Source organism: Aquarana catesbeiana, linkage group LG03 (assembly GCF_042186555.1).
Source record: "Aquarana catesbeiana isolate 2022-GZ linkage group LG03, ASM4218655v1, whole genome shotgun sequence".
In the NCBI taxonomy this organism is placed as follows: domain Eukaryota; kingdom Metazoa; phylum Chordata; class Amphibia; order Anura; family Ranidae; genus Aquarana; species Aquarana catesbeiana.
In genome coordinates, this window is record NC_133326.1 from 19,988,507 (window position 1) to 20,008,596 (window position 20,090).

At 44.8% G+C, this 20,090-nt stretch overlaps 1 protein-coding gene across 4 annotated transcripts in view; it reads right to left on the reverse strand.

The window, feature by feature from the left end:
* LRRK1 (leucine rich repeat kinase 1) overlaps positions 1–20,090 on the reverse strand; it is a 261,637-nt gene that overhangs the window by 21,797 nt on the left and 219,750 nt on the right. For all 4 annotated transcript variants that reach the window (XM_073618358.1, XM_073618359.1, XM_073618360.1 and 1 more), the window contains one exon: positions 7,279–7,473. In XM_073618358.1, the coding sequence (XP_073474459.1) occupies positions 7,279–7,473 (195 nt within the window). The remainder of the gene's footprint in view (positions 1–7,278; positions 7,474–20,090) is intronic.

The window sequence follows — 20,090 nt, forward strand, 5'->3', positions numbered from 1 at the left end:
GAGAAGCCAGGACCGCCAGAGGGGGACCCAAAAAAGAAGAGGATTGGGGCTGCTTTGTGCAAAAAAAAAATACAGAGCAGGTAAGTATGACATGTTTGTTATTTAGAAAAAAAAGGAAAAAAACCTTTAGAATCACTTTAAAGAGGAACTGCAGTCTGCTCACATAATTTGTAATAAAAACATCTTTGCCATTCTGAAGCTTCACTCCAACCACGTTGCATATTATTTTATATATATACTGCAATTCTGTACTTGCCAAATATGCTGCAGAAATCTCCCTCCACTGAGTCTGGCTGAAGCCATTTTAACTGTGGGCAGCTGAAGCTGCTGCCTGTTCACTTCCTGGATTTACACAGAGGCACACCTTCAGCCCCTGCAGCTCTGATTGGCCCTCTTATGATTCATTCCCCCTCCCTTCCTGGCAAACTCCCACACCAGTGAGAGAGAGAGCTGTGCATGATGTCATAAGCCTAGGCTAATGACCATACAAGAAACAGGAAGTGGGCTGTATAAGGGATTTACTGGCAGGAAAAAACAATGTTTTACTATCCAAAGTTAAAACAACAACAACAAGGGCAGAATATTTAATAGATGGAAAGATAAAAAAAAATGACTGAAGTTCCACTTTCAGGTTTGTCCCTTTAATGCTGAACCTCTTGACTGAAAGGTTGTCGAGACGGAAGGGTAGGGAAATGCAAGTGGGCATCCTTTATGTCCACAAAGGCCAGGAAGTCTAGACTAGTGGATTCCATGCAGAAATTCTGCACCCAAAGCCAGACACAGAGCAGGGTGGATAAAAATCGATGATAAAAAAAAAAAAAAAAGTTTTTTTTTTTTTTTAATAAGATTTTTTTGATTTTTATCAAATTTATTTTAATAAAATGCTTTAGGAGTAAAAATCTATCTATAGATAGTTTTCTATTTAAGATAAGTTAATAATTTAGTTTATTCAGCATGAAATGGAGCTCAGTTATGTAGCATGAGGCTGTATATTCTGCAATAGTTTACATTTTTGGTAAACTCATTCAATGAATCCAAGCTCTGCAAGCTGAGATAACATGCACTGCATTGATGCATTCAAACTATTTCACAGTAACTACCAGCAAGAATAAGTCCTTACATTTAAAGAGCACCTGTCATTTCAGATCCATCATGGCAGCGCCTGTTAGCGGCATCCACTCACCTGCTGCCGCCACGTCCCCTCGCCTTGTTGTGTCACTGAGGTATCACCAGCCATCCTATTAAAGTCAATGGGACTGTCGGTGAGTCAACAGCAGGTCAGAGGAGGAGCCGCTGCGGGACAGAGGAGGAGCCAACAGCGGGTCAGAGGAGGAGCCAACAGCGGGTCAGAGGAGGAGCCAACAGCGGGTCAGAGGAGGAGCCGCTGCGGGACAGAGGAGGAGCCAACAGCGGGTCAGAGGAGGAGCCAACAGCGGGTCAGAGGAGGAGCCAACAGCGGGTCAGAGGAGGAGCCAACAGCGGGTCAGAGGAGGAGCCAACAGCGGGTCGGAGGAGGAGCCGCTGCGGGACAGAGATGACAGTTGCTCTTTAAAAATTATGATTTAAAAGACTTTTTATTAGTGATTTAAATTGACTTGATTTAAATAAAATCCACCCTGGCACCGAGTGCTGTTTTAAGATCCAGAATGGGGTGTCAGGAGACCAAGTAGCACATTTGGTGTATTTTGAGAGCTGAGAAGTCCCGCTGTCAGTATACTATGGGGTTGATTTACTAAAACTGGAGAGTGCAGAATCTGGTGCAGCTCTGCATGGGAGCCAATCAGCTTCCAGGGTTTATTCTCAAAGCTTAATTGAACAAGCTGAAGTTACAAGCAGATTGGCTTCTATGCACAGCTGCACCAGATTTTGCACTCTCCAGTTTTAGTATTTTAGTAAATCAACCCCAATGCCTGAGTGGGGAGGATAATAGTGAAAAGCAGGATCGGTTTATATGGGCTGATCGAAAAAAAAAAAGAGTCATCTATGCTCACCTTAACCCTTTGCCGACCGTCTCACGCCGATATTCGTCAGCAGAAGGGCACGTACAGGCATATTAACGTACCTGTACATTGCCCTTTAAGACGCGGCATTGTGGGCAGGCACGTGCCCGCCACAAGCTCCGTGAGTGTGATCGCGGGTCTCGTGGACTCTATGCCCGCGAGGATACCCGCGATCGTCTCACAGAGAGGAAGAACGGGGAAATGCTGATGTAAACAAGCATTTCCCCATTCTGCCTAGTGACACTGATCACCGCTCCCTGTAATCGGGAGCGGTGATCACTGTTGTGTCACACATAGCCCCTCCCCCCACAGTTAGAATCACTCCCTAGGACACACTTCACCCCTGCAGTGCCCCCTAGTGGTTAACCCCCTTCACTGCTAGTCACATTTACACAGTAATCAGTGCATTTTTAATCGCACTGATCGCTGTATAAATGTGAATGGTCCCAATATAGCCCCAAAAGTGTCCGATGTGTCCGCCATAATGTCGCAGTCGTGATAAAAAACGCAGATCGCCGCCATTACTAGTAAAAAAAAAATTATTAATAAAAATGCCATAAAACTATCCCCTATTTTGTAGACGCTATAACTTTTGCGCAAACCAATCAATAAACGCTTATTGCGATTTTTTTTAACCAAAAATATGTAGAATACATATCGGCCTAAACTGAGGAAAAAAAATGTTTTTATATATATTTTTTGGGGGATATTTATTATAGCAAAAAGTAAAAAATATTGCTTTTTTTTCAAAATTGTCGCTATTTTTTTGTTTATAGTGCAAAAAATAAAAACCACAGAGGCGATCAAATACCACCAAAAGAAAGCTCTATTTGTGGGGGAAAAAAAGGACGTAAATTTTGATTGCGAACAGCGTCGCACGACCGTTCAATTGTCAGTTAAAGCGACGCAGTGCCGAATCGCAAAAAGTGCTCTGGTCAGGAAGGGGGTAAAATCTTCCGGGGGCTGAAGCGGTTAAAGTTGTTATGGGAAAAGTTCTGCTTTAAGCACCCCATAGAGGATTCGATTTTCTTTCCTTCCATCACGGGTGAAAAAGAAAGAAAATCGCTCGATTTCCTCATCAACACAGTAAATCCGCCCGTAACCGTGCCAAGGAGCACGCAAGGCGCGCGCTCTACGCAAAACTGTATTTACATTCTGTTACACAAATATGCGGTCGCTCAGCGTCAAGGCCCACCCGCCGAGAGGCCACATATTTGCGTACCGTCGGCACCGAGAGGTTATGATCACTTTAATGACCTCTGCTTGTTTTTTTCCAATCTAGTAATGAATGACACCAGGCCTGCTAGTAAATTGACTGGCATGTATGGAAAATGATATCGTTATGAGTATGCCTTGCTGAAAATGCTGGGAATAAAAAAAAAAAAAGAAAAGGGAAATCTGTTTTCAGGGTAACCCAAGTTGCAACATTTGCACACATCCATTAATAAAGTGGGGTTCCCATTTAAAAAAAAAAAAAAAAATTAAAAGTCAGCAGCTACAAATACTGTAGCTGCTGACTTTTAAATCGGACACTTACCTGTCCCAGGGGTCCAGTGATGCGGGGGATCGAAGCTCCGCTCCTCTCCCCCTCCGCTCGGCGGCGCCGGCATTTTAACTGTGGGCGCTCGGCTGTGGCTTCACAACCGCGCACCCACTGCGCATGCGCGAGCCGCGCGCGCCGTCACTGGCCCCGCAATCATCTTGGACCGGTCACGTGTCCCAGATGATTGACAAGAGGGAGGGTGGAGAGGCGATCTCCCTTCCTGCGCTGAGGGAAGTGACATCAGGAGCCCAGGCAACGAAGGAGGCAGACTACGAGGGACCCCCTAGCAACAGGCATTTAGAGGTGAGTAAAAAAAAAAAATTTTCTCCAAATGTTTTTATTTTTTAAACACATTACTAATTATTTTTTTTTTTTTGGGGTGCAACTCCACTTTAAAAAGACAAGAAATTCTATAAATATCACATCAGTCCAAGATTGGAAGTATCGCTCTTCTGGCTCTCCATCGTAGGTGCAAGTTGTGTTTTACATGCGATATTTTTTTAGGCCAATTTTCCCGTGTGCATTGTGTGATTATTAAATAATTATGTTTGTGGAAATTGACTAATCTCTAACAGATGGTGACAACAAGAAGTGCAGCAGTAAGTCAATATTAGCATACCAACAGCTGTGTTATGAAGGCATTATACATGGAAATCCTTTCTAGGCTCATTACACCAGAATTAGGTAAATAAGATTTACAATATTGTGAGTATAATGACACAACATGTGCTTCCGAGAAGAGAATGCAGATACAGCAAAATAAGACATCCCGCTACACAGCAAATGGAACTCTCCAAGCTTACATAACCGCAAATGTTTTCTTGCTTGAATATTTAAGTTACAACTTTGTTTAACCACTTCAGCCCCGGAAGATTTTACCCCCCTTCCTGACCAGAGCACTTTTTGCGATTCGGCACTGCGTCGCTTTAACTGACAATTGCGCGGTCGTGCGACGTTGCACACAAACAAAATTGACGTTCTTTTTTTTCCCTACAAATAGAGCTTTCTTTTGATCACCTCTGCGGTTTTTATTTTTTGCGCTATAAACAAAGAAAGAGCGACAATTTTGAAAAAAAAAAAACGCATTCTTTTTTACTTTTTGCTATAATAAATATCCCCAAAAAATATATACAAAAACTATTTTTTTTCCTCAGTTTAGGCCGATATGTATTCTTCTATATAATTTATGTAAAAATAAAAATCGCAATAAGCGTATATTGATTGGTTTGCACAAAGGTTATAGTGTCTACAAAATAGGGGATAGATTTATGGCATTTTTATTATTAATTTTTTTTTATTAGTAATGGAAGCGATCTGCGATTTTTATGGGGACTGCGACATTATGGCGGACACACCTGACACTATTTTGGGACCATTGTCATTTATACAGCGATCAGTGCTATAAAAATGTAATGTCTGTTGTGTAAATGACACTGGCAGGGAAGAGGTTAAACACTAGGAGGGATCAAGGGGTTACGTGTGTCCTAGGGAGTGATTCTAACTGTAGGGGGATTGTCTCACAAGAACATGAAAGAGATCACTGCTAGGGTTGCCACCTTTTCTTCAAGCCAAACCCAAACACTTTAGCGGCCTGGGACACATTTGGGTGCCCTATGGAGAGTAGTAATGTGGTGCTCATAGCAAAATGTGGGTTTGGCCAAATTGCTCTTGGTGACCTCATCACCCTGCCCCCCCAGTGATGGCGAAGCTGCCCTCAGACAGCTGCCCGCAGCACCCGTACGCCGAAAGATTTGTGTGCGACTACCTTGGTTACTTGGGGAGCCACAGCCTGGTCTGAATAATGTGTCCAGGTTTCAGTCCACCTGAAACCCGGACACATGATTCAAAACCTGGACTGTCCGGGTGAATCCCGGACAGGTGGCAATCCTAATCACTGCTCCTGATGACAGGGAGCAGTAGATCTCTGTCATGTTGCTAGGCAGAACAGGGAAATGCCTTGTTTACATAGGCATCTCCTCGTTCTGCCGCTCCGTGACACGATCGCGGGCCCCCGGCGGAGTCCGCGGGACCTGTGGGCACGGTCACAAAGTATGCAGCAGGCGCGCGCGATTTAAAGGGGACGTACCTGTACGCCCATTCGCCCAGCCGTGCCATTGTGCCGACATATATCGTCATGCGCTGGTCGGCAAGGGGTTAATGCATACAATGCATTAAGGTGAGGGTTTACAACCTCTTTAAAGTCCAAAATGTACAAAGCTTGTCTGAGCTGTCAGAATACAGGGGGCAGAGAGCTAAAATTATAAAATGACATTCTGCAGATATCAGTGAGGAGAGCTCTGAGAGCTGATTGGAGGGAAGGGACACACCCCCTTCACACAGCCCACAGGAACAGAGCTGAAGCTGTCAATCACAGGCTGTATGCTAGAGCTCCCCCCCTGTCAGATTGCAGAGGAAAGAGGCCACAGACAGAAATGACACTTAGTGCTCTGGAATGAGACAAGTACACACTATTGAGGTGTATGCTTTGGTCATATTTCATGTCTGAGGTTTACAACCACTTTAAAGTGGAGTTCCACCCACTTTTACAACTCTTCAGCATCCCTCACTAAACTGTGCACTGTAAACAAATTGGATATTTTTAAATTTTTTTTCTCAGCACCTAATGTATATCTGCTGTATTCATTTTTCACTTCCTCCTCCCTGGCCGCGGCCCATGGCATCATTTCCTGTTTGCAATGCATTCTGGGAAGGGGCGGCAACTTCCTCTGAAACTGCCGTTGCTATGGAAACCTGACCTGAAACCTATTACACTGCTTGTGCTGCACTGAGCATGTGTGAGATCTGCAAGGATGAGATCCAGGAAGAAATACAGTCTGGCTTCAGATGCCCACACTTAAGATGGCCACGGCCTGCTGTAAGTTTATAAAATAACAAACTACTGCTATCAACTAACAAAACAGACCTTAGTTTACAGACTAACTTTACTAGAATACATTAAGCTTGTGTATTATAGGGGTATTTTTATTTTAAAAGTATAATTTCGGCCGGAACACCACTTTAAGGAAATGCAAAGCGTTCTATGAGTGGGGCCCGTGCCTGTGTTCAGTTTGCAGCAAGGCAGCCGCTCAGTATGGGGACCCGGAAGTAAGTAGAGATCACTGGAGTAGTGGTGTCTACTACAGTGATTTCCAGCTTCCAGGGGCATCAAACATGTACAGTATACGCATAGTTACATTCGTCCAAGCTTGATCAATGTAACTATATATAAAATATCCACACCTGGAATTCTTCTTTAAGATTAAGGCTCCATTCACACTAGCACGACTCCAAGGTTGCACAAATTCCAGTGCGACTTTGGAGCGTGACTTTAATGTGAGTTTGATCCAACTTTACACTCAATAGACTTAAGTTGCATCAAAAGTCACACCAAAGTAGTGCAGGCACCCTTTCGAAATCGCTTTAGATCACACCGATCTGAACATGTGCCATTGAAAAGAATGGCTGCGACTTTTCATGTCCAAAGTTGCATGGCAAATTGCACAAGTGTGAATGGAGCCTTAGTCCCTAGCAAATACACCAGAATCCACATTTGTGTGGAGTTTCCAGATCAGTGACTTGTAGTTCTTCAACGGTTAGCATTTTGAAGATTGCCCATTCCTGATGTATGCTAGTCATCGGTATGTAAAGTGGTGCAATCGAAAATGGAGTTTAAAAATTGGCATTGCCACACAATCGGTGAAAATAAAATGTCAACAGAAAATAAATATGACCAACCTTTTCTGGCTTAGTGTCCCAGCACTCCATCATCAGCTCCTGGAGTCTGTAGAACTGAACTTCTTCTGGGCGCCCCAGCACAGGCCGGATCCCTTTCGACAGCTTCTTAGAGATCTGGAGTTGGTGTTGACCTAAAGATGGCCGCTGACCAGACAACAGTTCATACAGGACCATACCGAAGGAGAACATGTCTACCTGAAAAAGAACAACACCTACAATTTACACCATTGTCGCTGCTTTCCATGTTTCGCAACCTGGTTTACTGGAGTGATTTACATGGATCCACCACTAATCTGCTACAAAAATGTAATAAAAACAATAAATGTTGAGTGCTCCTATATTTAGTGAAACACATAAATACAATAATCAAAAAAATTTAAGGAACACTTTTTATTCAGAGTATAGCATCAAGTCAATTAAAGGCCTGGGATATTGATCTGGTCAGTTAAGTAGCAGAGGGGGTTGTCAATCAGTTTCAACTGCTTTGGTATTAATGAAATTAACAACAGGTGCACCAGATGGGCAACAATGAGATGACCTCCAAAACAGGAATGGTTTTACAGGTGGAGGCCACTGAAATTTGTTTTCCCTACTCATCTTTTCTTACGGTTTTTCACTAGTTTTGCATTTGGCTAGGGTCAGGGTAGTATGAGGCGATACCTGGACCCTATAGAGGTTGCACATGCAGTCCAAATTCTCCAGGATGGCACATCGATAGGTGCCATTGCCAGGTTTGCTGTGTCTCGCAGCACATTCTCAAGAGCACAGAGGAGATTTCAGGAGACAGGCAGTAACTCTAGGAGAGCTGGAGAGGGCCGTAGAAGGTCCTTAACCCATCAGGACTGGTATCTGCTCCTTTGTGCAAGGAGGAACAGGATGAGCGCTGCCAGAGCCCTACAAAATGACCTCCAGCAGGCCACTGGGATATACAATGTACTAGTAACATAAAAGCACACACACAAGTTGGACTTGATGGACTTGTGTCTTTTTTCAACCTCACCAACTATGTGTGAATGTCTCCGACCAAACAATCAGAAACAGACTTCATGAGGGTGGCCTGAGGGCCCGACGTCCTCTAGTGGGCCCCGTGCTCACTGCCCGACACCGTGGAGCTCACTTGGCATTTGCCATTCAACACCAGAAGTGGCAGGTTCGCCACTGGCTCCCTGTGCCTTTCAGAGGTGAGAGCAGGTTCACCCTGGGCACACGTGACAGACGTGAAAGGGTCTGGAAAAGCCGTGGAGAATGTTATGCTGCTTGCAACATCGTTCAGCATGACTAGTTTTGGTGGTGGGTCAGTGATTGGTCTGGGGAGGCGTATCCATGGAGGGACGCACAGACCTCTACAGGCTGGACAATGGCACCCTGAGTACCATTAGGTATCGGGATGACCTATTGTCAGACCCTACGCTGGTGCAGTGGGTCCTGAGTTCCTCCTGGTGCAAGACAATGCCCGGCCTCATGTGGCAAGAGTATGCAGCCAGTTCCTGGAGGATTAAAGAATTGATATTAAATGCCTTCATGCTCGTCTGACCTAAATCTAATAGAACACCTCTGGGACATTATGTTTCGGTCCATCCGACGCCGCCAGGTTGCACCTCAGTCTGTTCAGGAGCTCAGTGATGCCCTAATCTAGATCTGGGAGGAAATATCCCAGGACACCATCCGTCTTCTCATTAGGAGCATGCCCCAATGTTGTCAGGCATGCATACAAGCACGTGGGGGCCATACAAACTACTGAGGACCATTTTGAGTTGCTGCAATGAAATTTTAGCAAAATGGACTAGCCTGCTGCATAATGTTTTCACTTTGATTTTCGGGGTGTCTTTGAATTCAGCCCTCTGTAGGTTGACAGTTTTCATTTCCGTCAAACGATGTGGCATCCTTCTGTTCCTAACACATTGCTCAGTTCATATCAGCATAGATATCCAGCATGAGATTTTTCCCCATAGAGATCTGATGTGTTTTCAAAGTGTTCCTTTAATTTTTTTGAGCAGTGTATAATATATATATATTTTTAGGAGAAACATTTGAGAAATATGCTTTTCAGGGTTCCTGTGATCTGATGGCCAAGGCTGACCTCTCAAAAGCTTCTCCAGAAAAACAAAATCGATATTCACATTAAAGAACACCTCAGCACTTAACATTTTTCTCTTTCTGTATGAGGAATATCATTTGTTCTGAGACCTGTAATGGATGTAATAACAGATAATGCCAATATTTAAAAAAAAAATCTTTACAGATATTGATGTACATCTAGTCATCCTTAAATCTACAATTGTACATTGCCTTTATAAAATCAATAAAAAAGGATTGAACCAGAAAAAGCTATACTGTACTTCACACACAGTAATGGCAAATTTCTAAAAGCATGATATTCAATTTCAGTCAGTTTGTAGGGGGGAATGTCAGTCTGCAGTAAAATATAGAATAGACGCAGAGTCTACTGTAGAAGACGTGACAACAGTTTTAACCCAACAAACCAGCTTTGCTTAACCTTGTTAACATGGAGGAACCTCTAGAATAACTTTCAGGCTCTTGTATTGGGGATCAGGGTAGGACCCCCTTATTCTGGCAGCCATTGATGTGCCCTCTTCACTGGTGGTCAGAGAAATGCCCACTTATATAGATGGTCAGTAAGACAGGCTCCCCTAAAATGGTGGTCAGTGGGAGAGGCACCCGTTTACATTGGTGAAGCATCCTTTCACTGGTGGACTGTAGGAGAAGAGCCCTATTACCCTGGAGGTCACCTTACATTGGTGATCAGTGGGAAGAATGTTCCTTACATTGGTGATCAGTGGGAAGAATGTTCCTTACATTGGTGGTCAGTGGGAAGAATCCTCCTTACATTGGTGGTCAGTGAGAAGAATGTTCCTTACACTGGTGATCAGTGGGAAGAATGTCCCTTACATTGGTGATCAGTGGGAAGAATGCTCCTTATTTTGGTGATCAGTGAGAAGAATGTTCCTTACATTGGTGATCAGTGGGAAGAATGTCCCTTACATTGGTGATCAGTGGGAAGAATGTTCCTTACATTGGTGATCAGTGAGAAGAATGCCCCTTACATTGGTGATCAGTGAGAAGAATGCTCCTTACATTGGTGATCAGTGGGAAGAATGTTCCTTACATTGGTGATCAGTGGGAAGAATGTTCCTTACATTGGTGATCAGTGGGAAGAATGTCCCTTACATTGGTGATCAGTGGGAAGAATGTTCCTTACATTGGTGATCAGTGAGAAGAATGCCCCTTACATTGGTGATCAGTGAGAAGAATGCTCCTTACATTGGTGATCAGTGGGAAGAATGTTCCTTACATTGGTGGTCAGTGGGAAGGAGGAGGAGGACACACCCAAGGAGCTCTCTGAGAACCAGCCTTTTTTTCAAGCCTGGGCCTTGCCTGTTAGCTTGGCCCAGGAACAATGCCTGATCCTGGGGGAGGCCCAGGGAGGGATCCCCCTGATGACATGGGGCCTAGTGAGGAGGAGGTGGAGGATCTGACTGTGGGTCCAGGCCCTGGTATGGATGCGAGTATCTTCAGACAGAAGATTGTTGATCGCTTTAGGGAAATTGGAAGGGCTGAAGAGAAACTTCAAGTTTTGAAAACTAACCATAAGAACTTCAAAGCCAAATACTTCCAGGCCTGGAGTAGAAATCGCACAGCCATGAAGCCTGAGTTACAGGAATATGAGGAAAAAGTAAAGCAGCAAACTTTATTGTTGGAAAAATTAAAAGCCAGAAGTGGAGCTTTTAAAGAAAAATTTGAGAATGAGAAGAGATTTGCCAGCCAGTCGTCAGTAAGTCGCATGGATCAGCAGCCTCAGGTTATGGATGACCCGGGTCCATCTGCCTCTGCACCTCTCCCCCCATGTAAGGCCTTGGAATCGCCAGCGGCAACCAGCCAGGGGGTTGAGAGTGAGCATGGCACCCTGACCTTCATCCGGCGGATGGAGTCACCCCTGAGAGCAGACAAGTTTGCCATTTCTGGTGATCCATCAGAAATCCCTGAGGATGAGAGGAAAGATAAACCAGGGAATGAAGATGGACCTGCACCAAACACCCTGAACATGGATGTTTCTACTCCTGCATTTGCTGAGACCAGTAGTTCCTCTATCAAGTTTGCTGCATGTGTTTCACACAGTAAGGCTGACACCAGCAAAGAGATTGCCTCACCTGAGCCTCTCTGTGTTCCAGCAGAGCTGATTGATGGTGATGGGGGAGGGGATCAGCACATTGCACCATGTGCAGTGGAAGCCATGGAGGTGTCAGACCAGCCTGCTGAAAGTCCTGTCCTGATGGAGGAGAACAGGCCAGCTGAAGATTCCACCAGCACAGCAGTGGGAACTGACACTGTTGGGAAGACTACAGGAACTGTGAATATACCAGCAAGTATTAAGAATGACAGTAATGATAAAACTATGAATGTGGGTGGTGGTGAAGGGGTTAATACTGCTGGGAAAAATAAAAATGACATTGCTCTCCCTGCTCAGCAGAGGAAAGACTCAGCGATTGTGCAGACCAAATCTGTACAATCGATATCTGCCAGAAATGTGACAGACGGTTCAAAGCACACAAATGCTTCTTCTGCTGGGAGAAATGTGGGCAGTTATGCGTCCGTTCTGGGGAGTCGCACCAAAGAGGGTGGAGGGAATTTTAGTGGTCACAATTTGGGGGGGCTTGGTGGTGGGATGGTTGGTGGGTACAGGAGGAGGAATGTGGTTCAATTGAAGTGGGAGGGGGAGGGGACCCCACCAGTAAGGGGGAGGGTGGCTGAGTTGGTTCTGGAAATGGGGTTTAAAGCATCAGATATCTTTGCTTTGATTTGCCCAGTGGGGAGTTATGAATTTGATTTGTCCTTTGTAAAACCTGAGGGTTTGGATTTATTTTGGGAGCGATATAGGAGGTGCAAGGGCCTTCCGCAGTGGAGTGGTTTGGTGCCAAAGGTGATTTCCAGGCAGCCTCTGATAAAGTCGGTGACGATCCTGGTGCGTAACGAATCCATACCAGAGGCTGATTTGATAGTATGGCTACGCCGATATGGTGAGGTCCTCGCTCCACTGCGGAAGGTCCTTGATGAGCATGGGATATGGACAGGGGCCTGGACAGTCTCACTAAAATTGGGGGTGCTTGGAAATGTAGTTCAACACCTTCCCTGTTCAGCTTTTCTGGGGAGAGATAGGCTGACTATTTTTTACCAGGGTCAGCCTAAAGTCTGTAATAAATGTGGAGACAAAGGCCATTTTGCATCTACCTGTACCCGTAAGAAATGCTCACTGTGCCAGGATCTGGACCATTTGGCTAAGGATTGTACTGAAATTCGGTGCAATTTGTGCCAAAAGCTGGGTCATCCTTATAGTCAGTGCCCGGAGGCATTACATAACTTGCCAGGATTGGAGGCTGAGTTGCAGAGACTTGATAAGGAGGATGAGGCCGCTAAAACTGTTATTGCCCCTCCTGTTTCTGTTATATCTGTTCCAGATTCTGTTTCCCCTAGTAATGTGGTCCCTGAGTCTGTCCCTCCTGTTTCTGTTACATCTGTTGTTTCGGATTCTGTTTCCCCTAGTAATGTGGTCCCTGAGTCTGTCCCTCCTGTGTCTGTTACATCTGTTGTTTCGGATTCTGTTTCACCTAGTAATGTGGTCCCTGAGTCTGTCCCCCATGTGGTGGTCCCTAATCCTACTGTACGTAGATCCTCCAGACTGGCAGAAGCTGCTGGGGGGGCAGGTTTGGCGGATCTTCCCACTCGGCCTCCAGTCCCTGTCCCTCAGCGGCACAAACGTGGTCAGGGGAATGTGGGGGTGCAGGATGGGGGTGGGGCTGATAGAAGGGTGTCCATATCCTATGTCTCACCCTCTGTTGAGGGGGATTCGGATGATGAGGGGTGGGAGAAGTTTAGGAGGAAGAAAAAGAAGAAGAAGAGGAAGACAAGTAAAGTGGTCATTTCTTCCTCAGGGTCGGACCCAGGAGGGGTTTCTCTTGGTAATACCTTTTCAGTTTTGTCAGGTGATGATATGTCTGATATATCTTTCTCTTTATCATCCATGGATGAGGGGGAGTCACGTAGTCTGAAGAGAGCTGTTTCTGGTGATGAGAGTGTGGCAAAGGTTAAGAAACGACTACCCCAATCATCCTGATGGCAGTTCCCACTCCGATAAAGGTGGCGACCATTAATGTCGCCAGCATTAAATCTGCAAGAGCTCGTGATATTGCCTTATTTTTGCTCAGCGAGTTTGATGCCGAGATTTTATTTTTGCAAGAGACCTGGCTCAATACTTTGGCCGATGTCCATCTAGCAAAAAGGGAGTGGAGATGCGGTCCCTCCTTTTGGTCTCTTGCGGCTGAGCCCTGCAGCGGAGTTGCGGTCCTTTTTAAAACCGATATGGTAACATGCCGGCGGGTAATTGAGGTAGAAATGGGGAGATGCATGGTCTTGGACGTCTCTGTTAGGGGGCAGGACCTGCGCCTGATCAATATCTATGGACCGCAGTCAAAATGGGGCAGGAAATGCCTCCTCACAGAGATCAAGCCCTTCCTTTTTACGTCCCAGCAGGTTGTCTTTGGAGGTGATTTTAACACCATAATTAGGCCTGAAGACAGGAGAGGCTCCATAGACAGGCTGGGTTACGATAGCGTTTTTCTTAGAGATATGGTAAGACAAGCAGGCCTGGTAGATGTGCATATTAAGCACTGCCCTGGCAGCACGGGATTCACATTTCAGAGAGGGAATAGTCAGAGTAGGATAGATAGGTTTTTTTTAAAGGAGAACTCTGCTTTCTCGGCTCCTGAGTTGAGGGCGGTGGAGTTCTCTGACGACTGTATGCTGTCTGTGACTCTGAATGCCTCAGACACTCCACCCAGGGGAAGGGGTACCTGGAAACTGAATTCGGCTCTCCTGGAAGATGTAGAGGTAAGACAATCCTTTGAGGATTTTTTTCAGGCACAGGTTTCTATTCTGGACTTTTGCAGCAGTAAGTCAGAGTGGTGGGAGCTTGTGAAACAAAGGACAATTGGACTTTTCAAGGCCATAAGTAAGAAGAAGCAGCTTGGTATGTACATTGCCTACCAGCATTTGCGGAGGAAGCTTGATCGTCTTGTCTCGTATAGAGGAGATCCAGGGGAGATCTCTGAGGTGAAGTTTCTTCTTAGGAAGTGTCAATACGACCGGCATGCCTCCTTGGTTCTGGAGAGGGATTATGGAAAATATCACTCGCCTGATCCTTACCAGAACTGTAAGCAAGGCATAGCAGTTAAGACGGTCATAGGCCTGAGGGATAGTACGGGTTCCCTGGTGAAGTCCAGATCAGGGATCCTGGAGATCTTCAGGTCATATTATGCAGACCTTCTGGGAAGAAAGGACCTTTGTCGGGACAGGATGGAAAGCTTTCTGGATTCTACTCCAGGATTGGGAAATGGTACATTGCCTTTGATGGATTTGACAGAACCAATTTCAGTGGATGAGGTAGTTCATGCTATAGAGAAGCTGGCTACCAAAAAATCGCCTGGGCCAGATGGGTTGACAGCTGAATTCTACAAGTGTTTTAAGTCCATTCTGGCTCCCTTTTTAGCAGAGGTTTATAACAGCTGTCTAGAAGAGGGTTCGCTCCCTCCCTCCATGAGGCAATCCGCTGTGATTCTTCTGTCAAAAGGTAAAGACCCCTCAATGATTGAGAACTGGCGCCCCATCAGTCTTCTTAATGTTGATAGAAAGATCCTGGCGAAGATTCTTTTTTGGCGCTTGTCGTCAGTAGCAGGCGATTTGTTGTCCAGTCATCAGCACTGCTCGGTCCAAGGTAGAAGTACCTTTTCAGCGGTTTTAGCTGTCCGGGAGGCTTTGGAACGATGCAGGGCTGCTGGATGGAGAAAGTACTTGCTGGCATTGGATCAGGCGAAGGCTTTTGATAGAGTCAATCACGAGTACCTGTATTTGCTACTTGGTAGATACGGCCTGCAGGGGAGGTTTATAGATTGGCTGAAGACATTATATAGAGGGGCTGAGAGCTTCCCACTGGTTAATGGTTGGGTTGGACGGCCTTTTGAGGTTAGCTCTGGTGTGCGCCAGGGATGTCCTCTGAGCCCCCTGTTATATGTATTCGCAATCGACCCCTTCATAAGAAGGCTAGAGAGTGGATCTTTGTGCGGGGTGCCTTTGGGCATTGCTGGTGTGCCGCCTCTGAAGGTCGTGGCCTATGCCGATGATGTGTCTGTTATTGTCTCTGGGACAGAGGAGGCGCAGGAGGTGGTCTCTATGATAGAGCAGTACACGGAGGCTTCTGGTTCTAAAGTCAACCATGAAAAGAGTGAAGTTTTCTGGATGGGTGAGGAGGGTGAAAGCTTCGAACTTCCGGATGCCTTCCCAGAGCCCCAGCAGGAAATTAAAGTGTTGGGCATCAAATTTGGTCCTGGTGACTATGGTCATCGAAATTGGGAAAGCAGGTTGGTGTGTGCCAATGCCAAAGTAGCAAGCTGGAAGAAATGGAAGCTTTCCTTGAGAGAGAGGGTTGACTTGATCAAAACGTACCTGGTCCCAATCTTTTTGTATGTCAGCTTCGTCTGTATCTTGCCAGCATCTCTCTATGCAAGGGTGTACAGCTGTTTTTTCCAACTGTTATGGGGAAGTAGGCTGAACCTGATCAAACGCAATGTAACTTACCTGTCTAGGCGGGAGGGTGGCCTAGGAATGGTCAACCCAATAGTTTTCTTTTCTCTGCTCTTTTTAAAGTACAATCTTGGTAACATGCTAGCAGAAAACCCGCCGGGATGGGTGGGCATTTTTCAGTCTTGTTTTAGGCCTTTTCTGCGATGCTGGGAAGATGGCGGGCCAGTGAAAAGTCTGAGAGTCCGACATGGCAAGCTCCCGGCTTATGTTGCCCCGTGTCTGAAAATACTTCGGCAGTGGCAGGTGACAGTGGAGGATATCAAGTCCCTCCCCAGGAAGCTTCTGGAGAAGAGGATTTTGAGCTCTGCTTTCAGTGTGTCACTGGCCTTAAGGGATTGCCCAGGCTCTGTAATGAGGGAGGGGTTGCGTTTAATCAATTTAGAAAGAATCCCCTTGAAATTTAGGGATCAAGCCTGGCTCGCTTTCCATGGAAGGCTCTATGTCAGAGGGAACTTGAAGCATCGCCCTGTGGATGATCGGGATTGTCCTAGAGCGGAGTGTGTTGGTAAAGTGGAGTCTATGGACCACTTTTTGCTGCAGTGTCCCTTTAACATAGAGGTGTATAAAAGGGTGGGGAGGGCTCTAGGCATCCCCTTTTTCTATCGCATGAGTTATGCGGAGTGGGTGTACGGGGCATTCCCGACTTGCTGGGATTTTGATTTGGATACACTGTTTTTAGTTAGTATAGTTGTCCGTTACTTCACATGGAATGCACGGTGCCAGATTACCCTGCGGAAAAAAGTCCTCTCTGTTGAGGTGGTGGTGCACGATATTCTGGGTGAGGTTGGGAAAATTCGGGGTCTTGAGAGGGGCAGGGAGCCTCGGGCGGTCTGGAAAAAGGCGTGGAGGAATATCAGACCTGCCTTTGGTGAACTGCCCATCTCTGGGTGAGGTGCTCCTTTTCTTTTTCTGTTTCTTTCACTCCCTTAGCTTTTGTTGGTTAGTATCTTCTTTTTGAAGAAGGGCTGCATGCATAATGGGTGCGGGTTTGTTTCTTGACCTCACAGTTTGGATGTCTGGTGTATTGGTGTGAGTTGTAGTGAGATTATCCCCAATAATGACATGTTCATGATGAGTTTTGTTTTTGCTGTAAAGTCTTTTTTTGTTTGAGAGCAGATTTGCTATATTTATTTTCATTTATGTAAATATGTATATATTTATGTATATTATATATAGTGATTTTATGCTTATTGATTGCAAGACTTTTAATAAAGAAAAATTGGGAAGAATGTTCCTTACATTGGTGATCAGTGGGAAGAATGTCCCTTACATTGGTGATCAGTGAGAAGAATGCCCCTTACATTGGTGATCAGTGGGAAGAATGTTCCTTACATTGGTGATCAGTGGGAAGAATGTCCCTTACATTGGTGATCAGTGAGAAGAATGCCCCTTACATTGGTGATCAGTGGGAAGAATGTTCCTTACATTGGTGATCAGTGGGAAGAATGTTCCTTACATTGGTGATCAGTGGGAAGAATGTTCCTTACATTGGTGATCAGTGGGAAGAATGTTCCTTACATTGGTGATCAGTTAGAAGAATGTTCCTTACACTGGTGATCAGTGGGAAGAATGTCCCTTACATTGGTGATCAGTGAGAAGAATGTTCCTTACATTGGTGATCAGTGGGAAGAATGTTCCTTACATTGGTGATCAGTGGGAAGAATGTTCCTTACATTGGTGATCAGTGAGAAGAATGTTCCTTACATTGGTGATCAGTGAGAAGAATGTTCCTTACACTGGTGATCAGTGGGAAGAATGTCCCTTACATTGGTGATCAGTGGGAAGAATGTTCCTTACATTGGTGATCAGTGAGAAGAATGTTCCTTACATTGGTGATCAGTGAGAAGAATGTTCCTTACATTGGTGATCAGTGAGAAGAATGTTCCTTACATTGGTGATCAGTGAGAAGAATGTTCCTTACATTGGTGATCAGTGAGAAGAATGTTCCATACATTGGTGATCAGTGGGAAGAATGTTCCTTACATTGGTGATCAGTGAGAAGAATGTTCCTTACATTGGTGATCAGTGAGAAGAATGTTCCTTACATTGGTGATCAGTGAAAAGAATGCCCCTTACATTGGTGATCAGTGGGAAGAATGTTCCTTACATTGGTGATCAGTGGGAAGAATGTTCCTTACATTGGTGATCAGTGGGAAGAATGTTCCTTACATTGGTGATCAGTGGGAAGAATGTTCCTTACATTGGTGATCAGTGGGAAGAATGTTCCTTACATTGGTGATCAGTGAGAAGAATGTTCCTTACATTGGTGATCAGTGGGAAGAATGTTCCTTACATTGGTGATCAGTGGGAAGAATGTTCCTTACATTGGTGATCAGTGGGAAGAATGTTCCTTACATTGGTGATCAGTGAGAAGAATGTTCCTTACATTGGTGATCAGTGAGAAGAATGTTCCTTACATTGGTGATCAGTGAGAAGAATGTTCCTTACATTGGTGATCAGTGAGAAGAATGTTCCTTACATTGGTGATCAGTGAAAAGAATGCCCCTTACATTGGTGATCAGTGGGAAGAATGTTCCTTACATTGGTGATCAGTGGGAAGAATGTTCCTTACATTGGTGATCAGTGGGAAGAATGTTCCTTACATTGGTGATCAGTGGGAAGAATGTTCCTTACATTGGTGATCAGTGAGAAGAATGTTCCTTACATTGGTGATCAGTGGGAAGAATGTTCCTTACATTGGTGATCAGTGGGAAGAATGTTCCTTACATTGGTGATCAGTGGGAAGAATGTTCCTTACATTGGTGATCAGTGAGAAGAATGTTCCTTACATTGGTGGTCAGTGGGAAGAATGTTCCTTACATTGGTGATCAGTGGGAAGAATGTTCCTTACATTGGTGATCAGTGGGAAGAATGTTCCTTACATTGGTGATCAGTGAGAAGAATGTTCCTTACATTGGTGATCAGTGGGAAGAATGTTCCTTACATTGGTGATCAGTGAGAAGAATGTTCCTTACATTGGTGATCAGTGAGAAGAATGTTCCTTACATTGGTGATCAGTGAGAAGAATGTTCCTTACATTGGTGATCAGTGAGAAGAATGTTCCTTACATTGGTGATCAGTGAGAAGAATGTTCCTTACATTGGTGATCAGTGAGAAGAATGTTCCTTACATTGGTGATCAGTGAGAAGAATGTCCCTTACATTGGTGATCAGTGGCAAGAATGCTCCTATTCACTTGAATGTGTCTTGTTCTATTGGGGGTATAATTTCTGCCATGCTTCATGACATTTAACTTAATACTTTTCTGAAATCTGACAAGCCGCCGTCATACTGCGGCAAGGTGGCACGATCCTCTGAATCGCAGTAGCTGTACGTTGGCTCGGGAACTCGCTTCTGTGGGCACACGCTCCCACTGGCCAGCAGGGTAGCCAATAAGCGGGTCCGGCGGACTTGATGTTTGCCGGCCACCCACGATCGCTCCCACAGTGAGAAAAAAATGGGGATCTGCCTATGTAAATAAGGCAGATCTGTTCTGACGGGGGAGATCACACAGATCCTGTCTCTCTGCTAAGCAGGAAGATGGATCTGTGTGTTTCCCCAGCCACACCGTCCCCCATACAGTTAGAAAACACCTACAGGGAACACATTTAACCCCTTGATCGCCCCTGTTGTTAACCCCTTCCCTGCCAGTGTCATTAGAACAGTAATATTTTTTAGCATTGATTACTATAATAATGTCGCTGGTTCCCAAAAAAGTGTTAAAAATGTCAGTTAGGTGTCCGATCTGTCAACCGCAATCCCGCTAAAAACCACTGATCACCGCCATTACTAGTAAAAAAAAAAAAATAATATTAATAAAAATGCAATAAATCTATCCCCTATTTTGTAGACGCTATAACTTTTGCGCAAACCAAACAATATACGTTTATTGCAACTTTTTTTTTTTTTACCAAACATATGTAGGAGAATACATATTGGCCTAAACTGATTACATTTTTTTTTTACATTTTTTTTTTGGAAAGGTTTTATAGCAGAAAGTAAAAAAAATACTTTTTATTTTTTTTCAAAATTGTCACTCTTTTTTTGTTTATAGCGCAAAAAATAAAAACAGCAGAGGTGATCAAATACCACCAAAAGAAAGCTCTATTTGTGGGGGGAAAAAAGGACATCGATTTTATTTGGGCACAACGTTGCCACGAT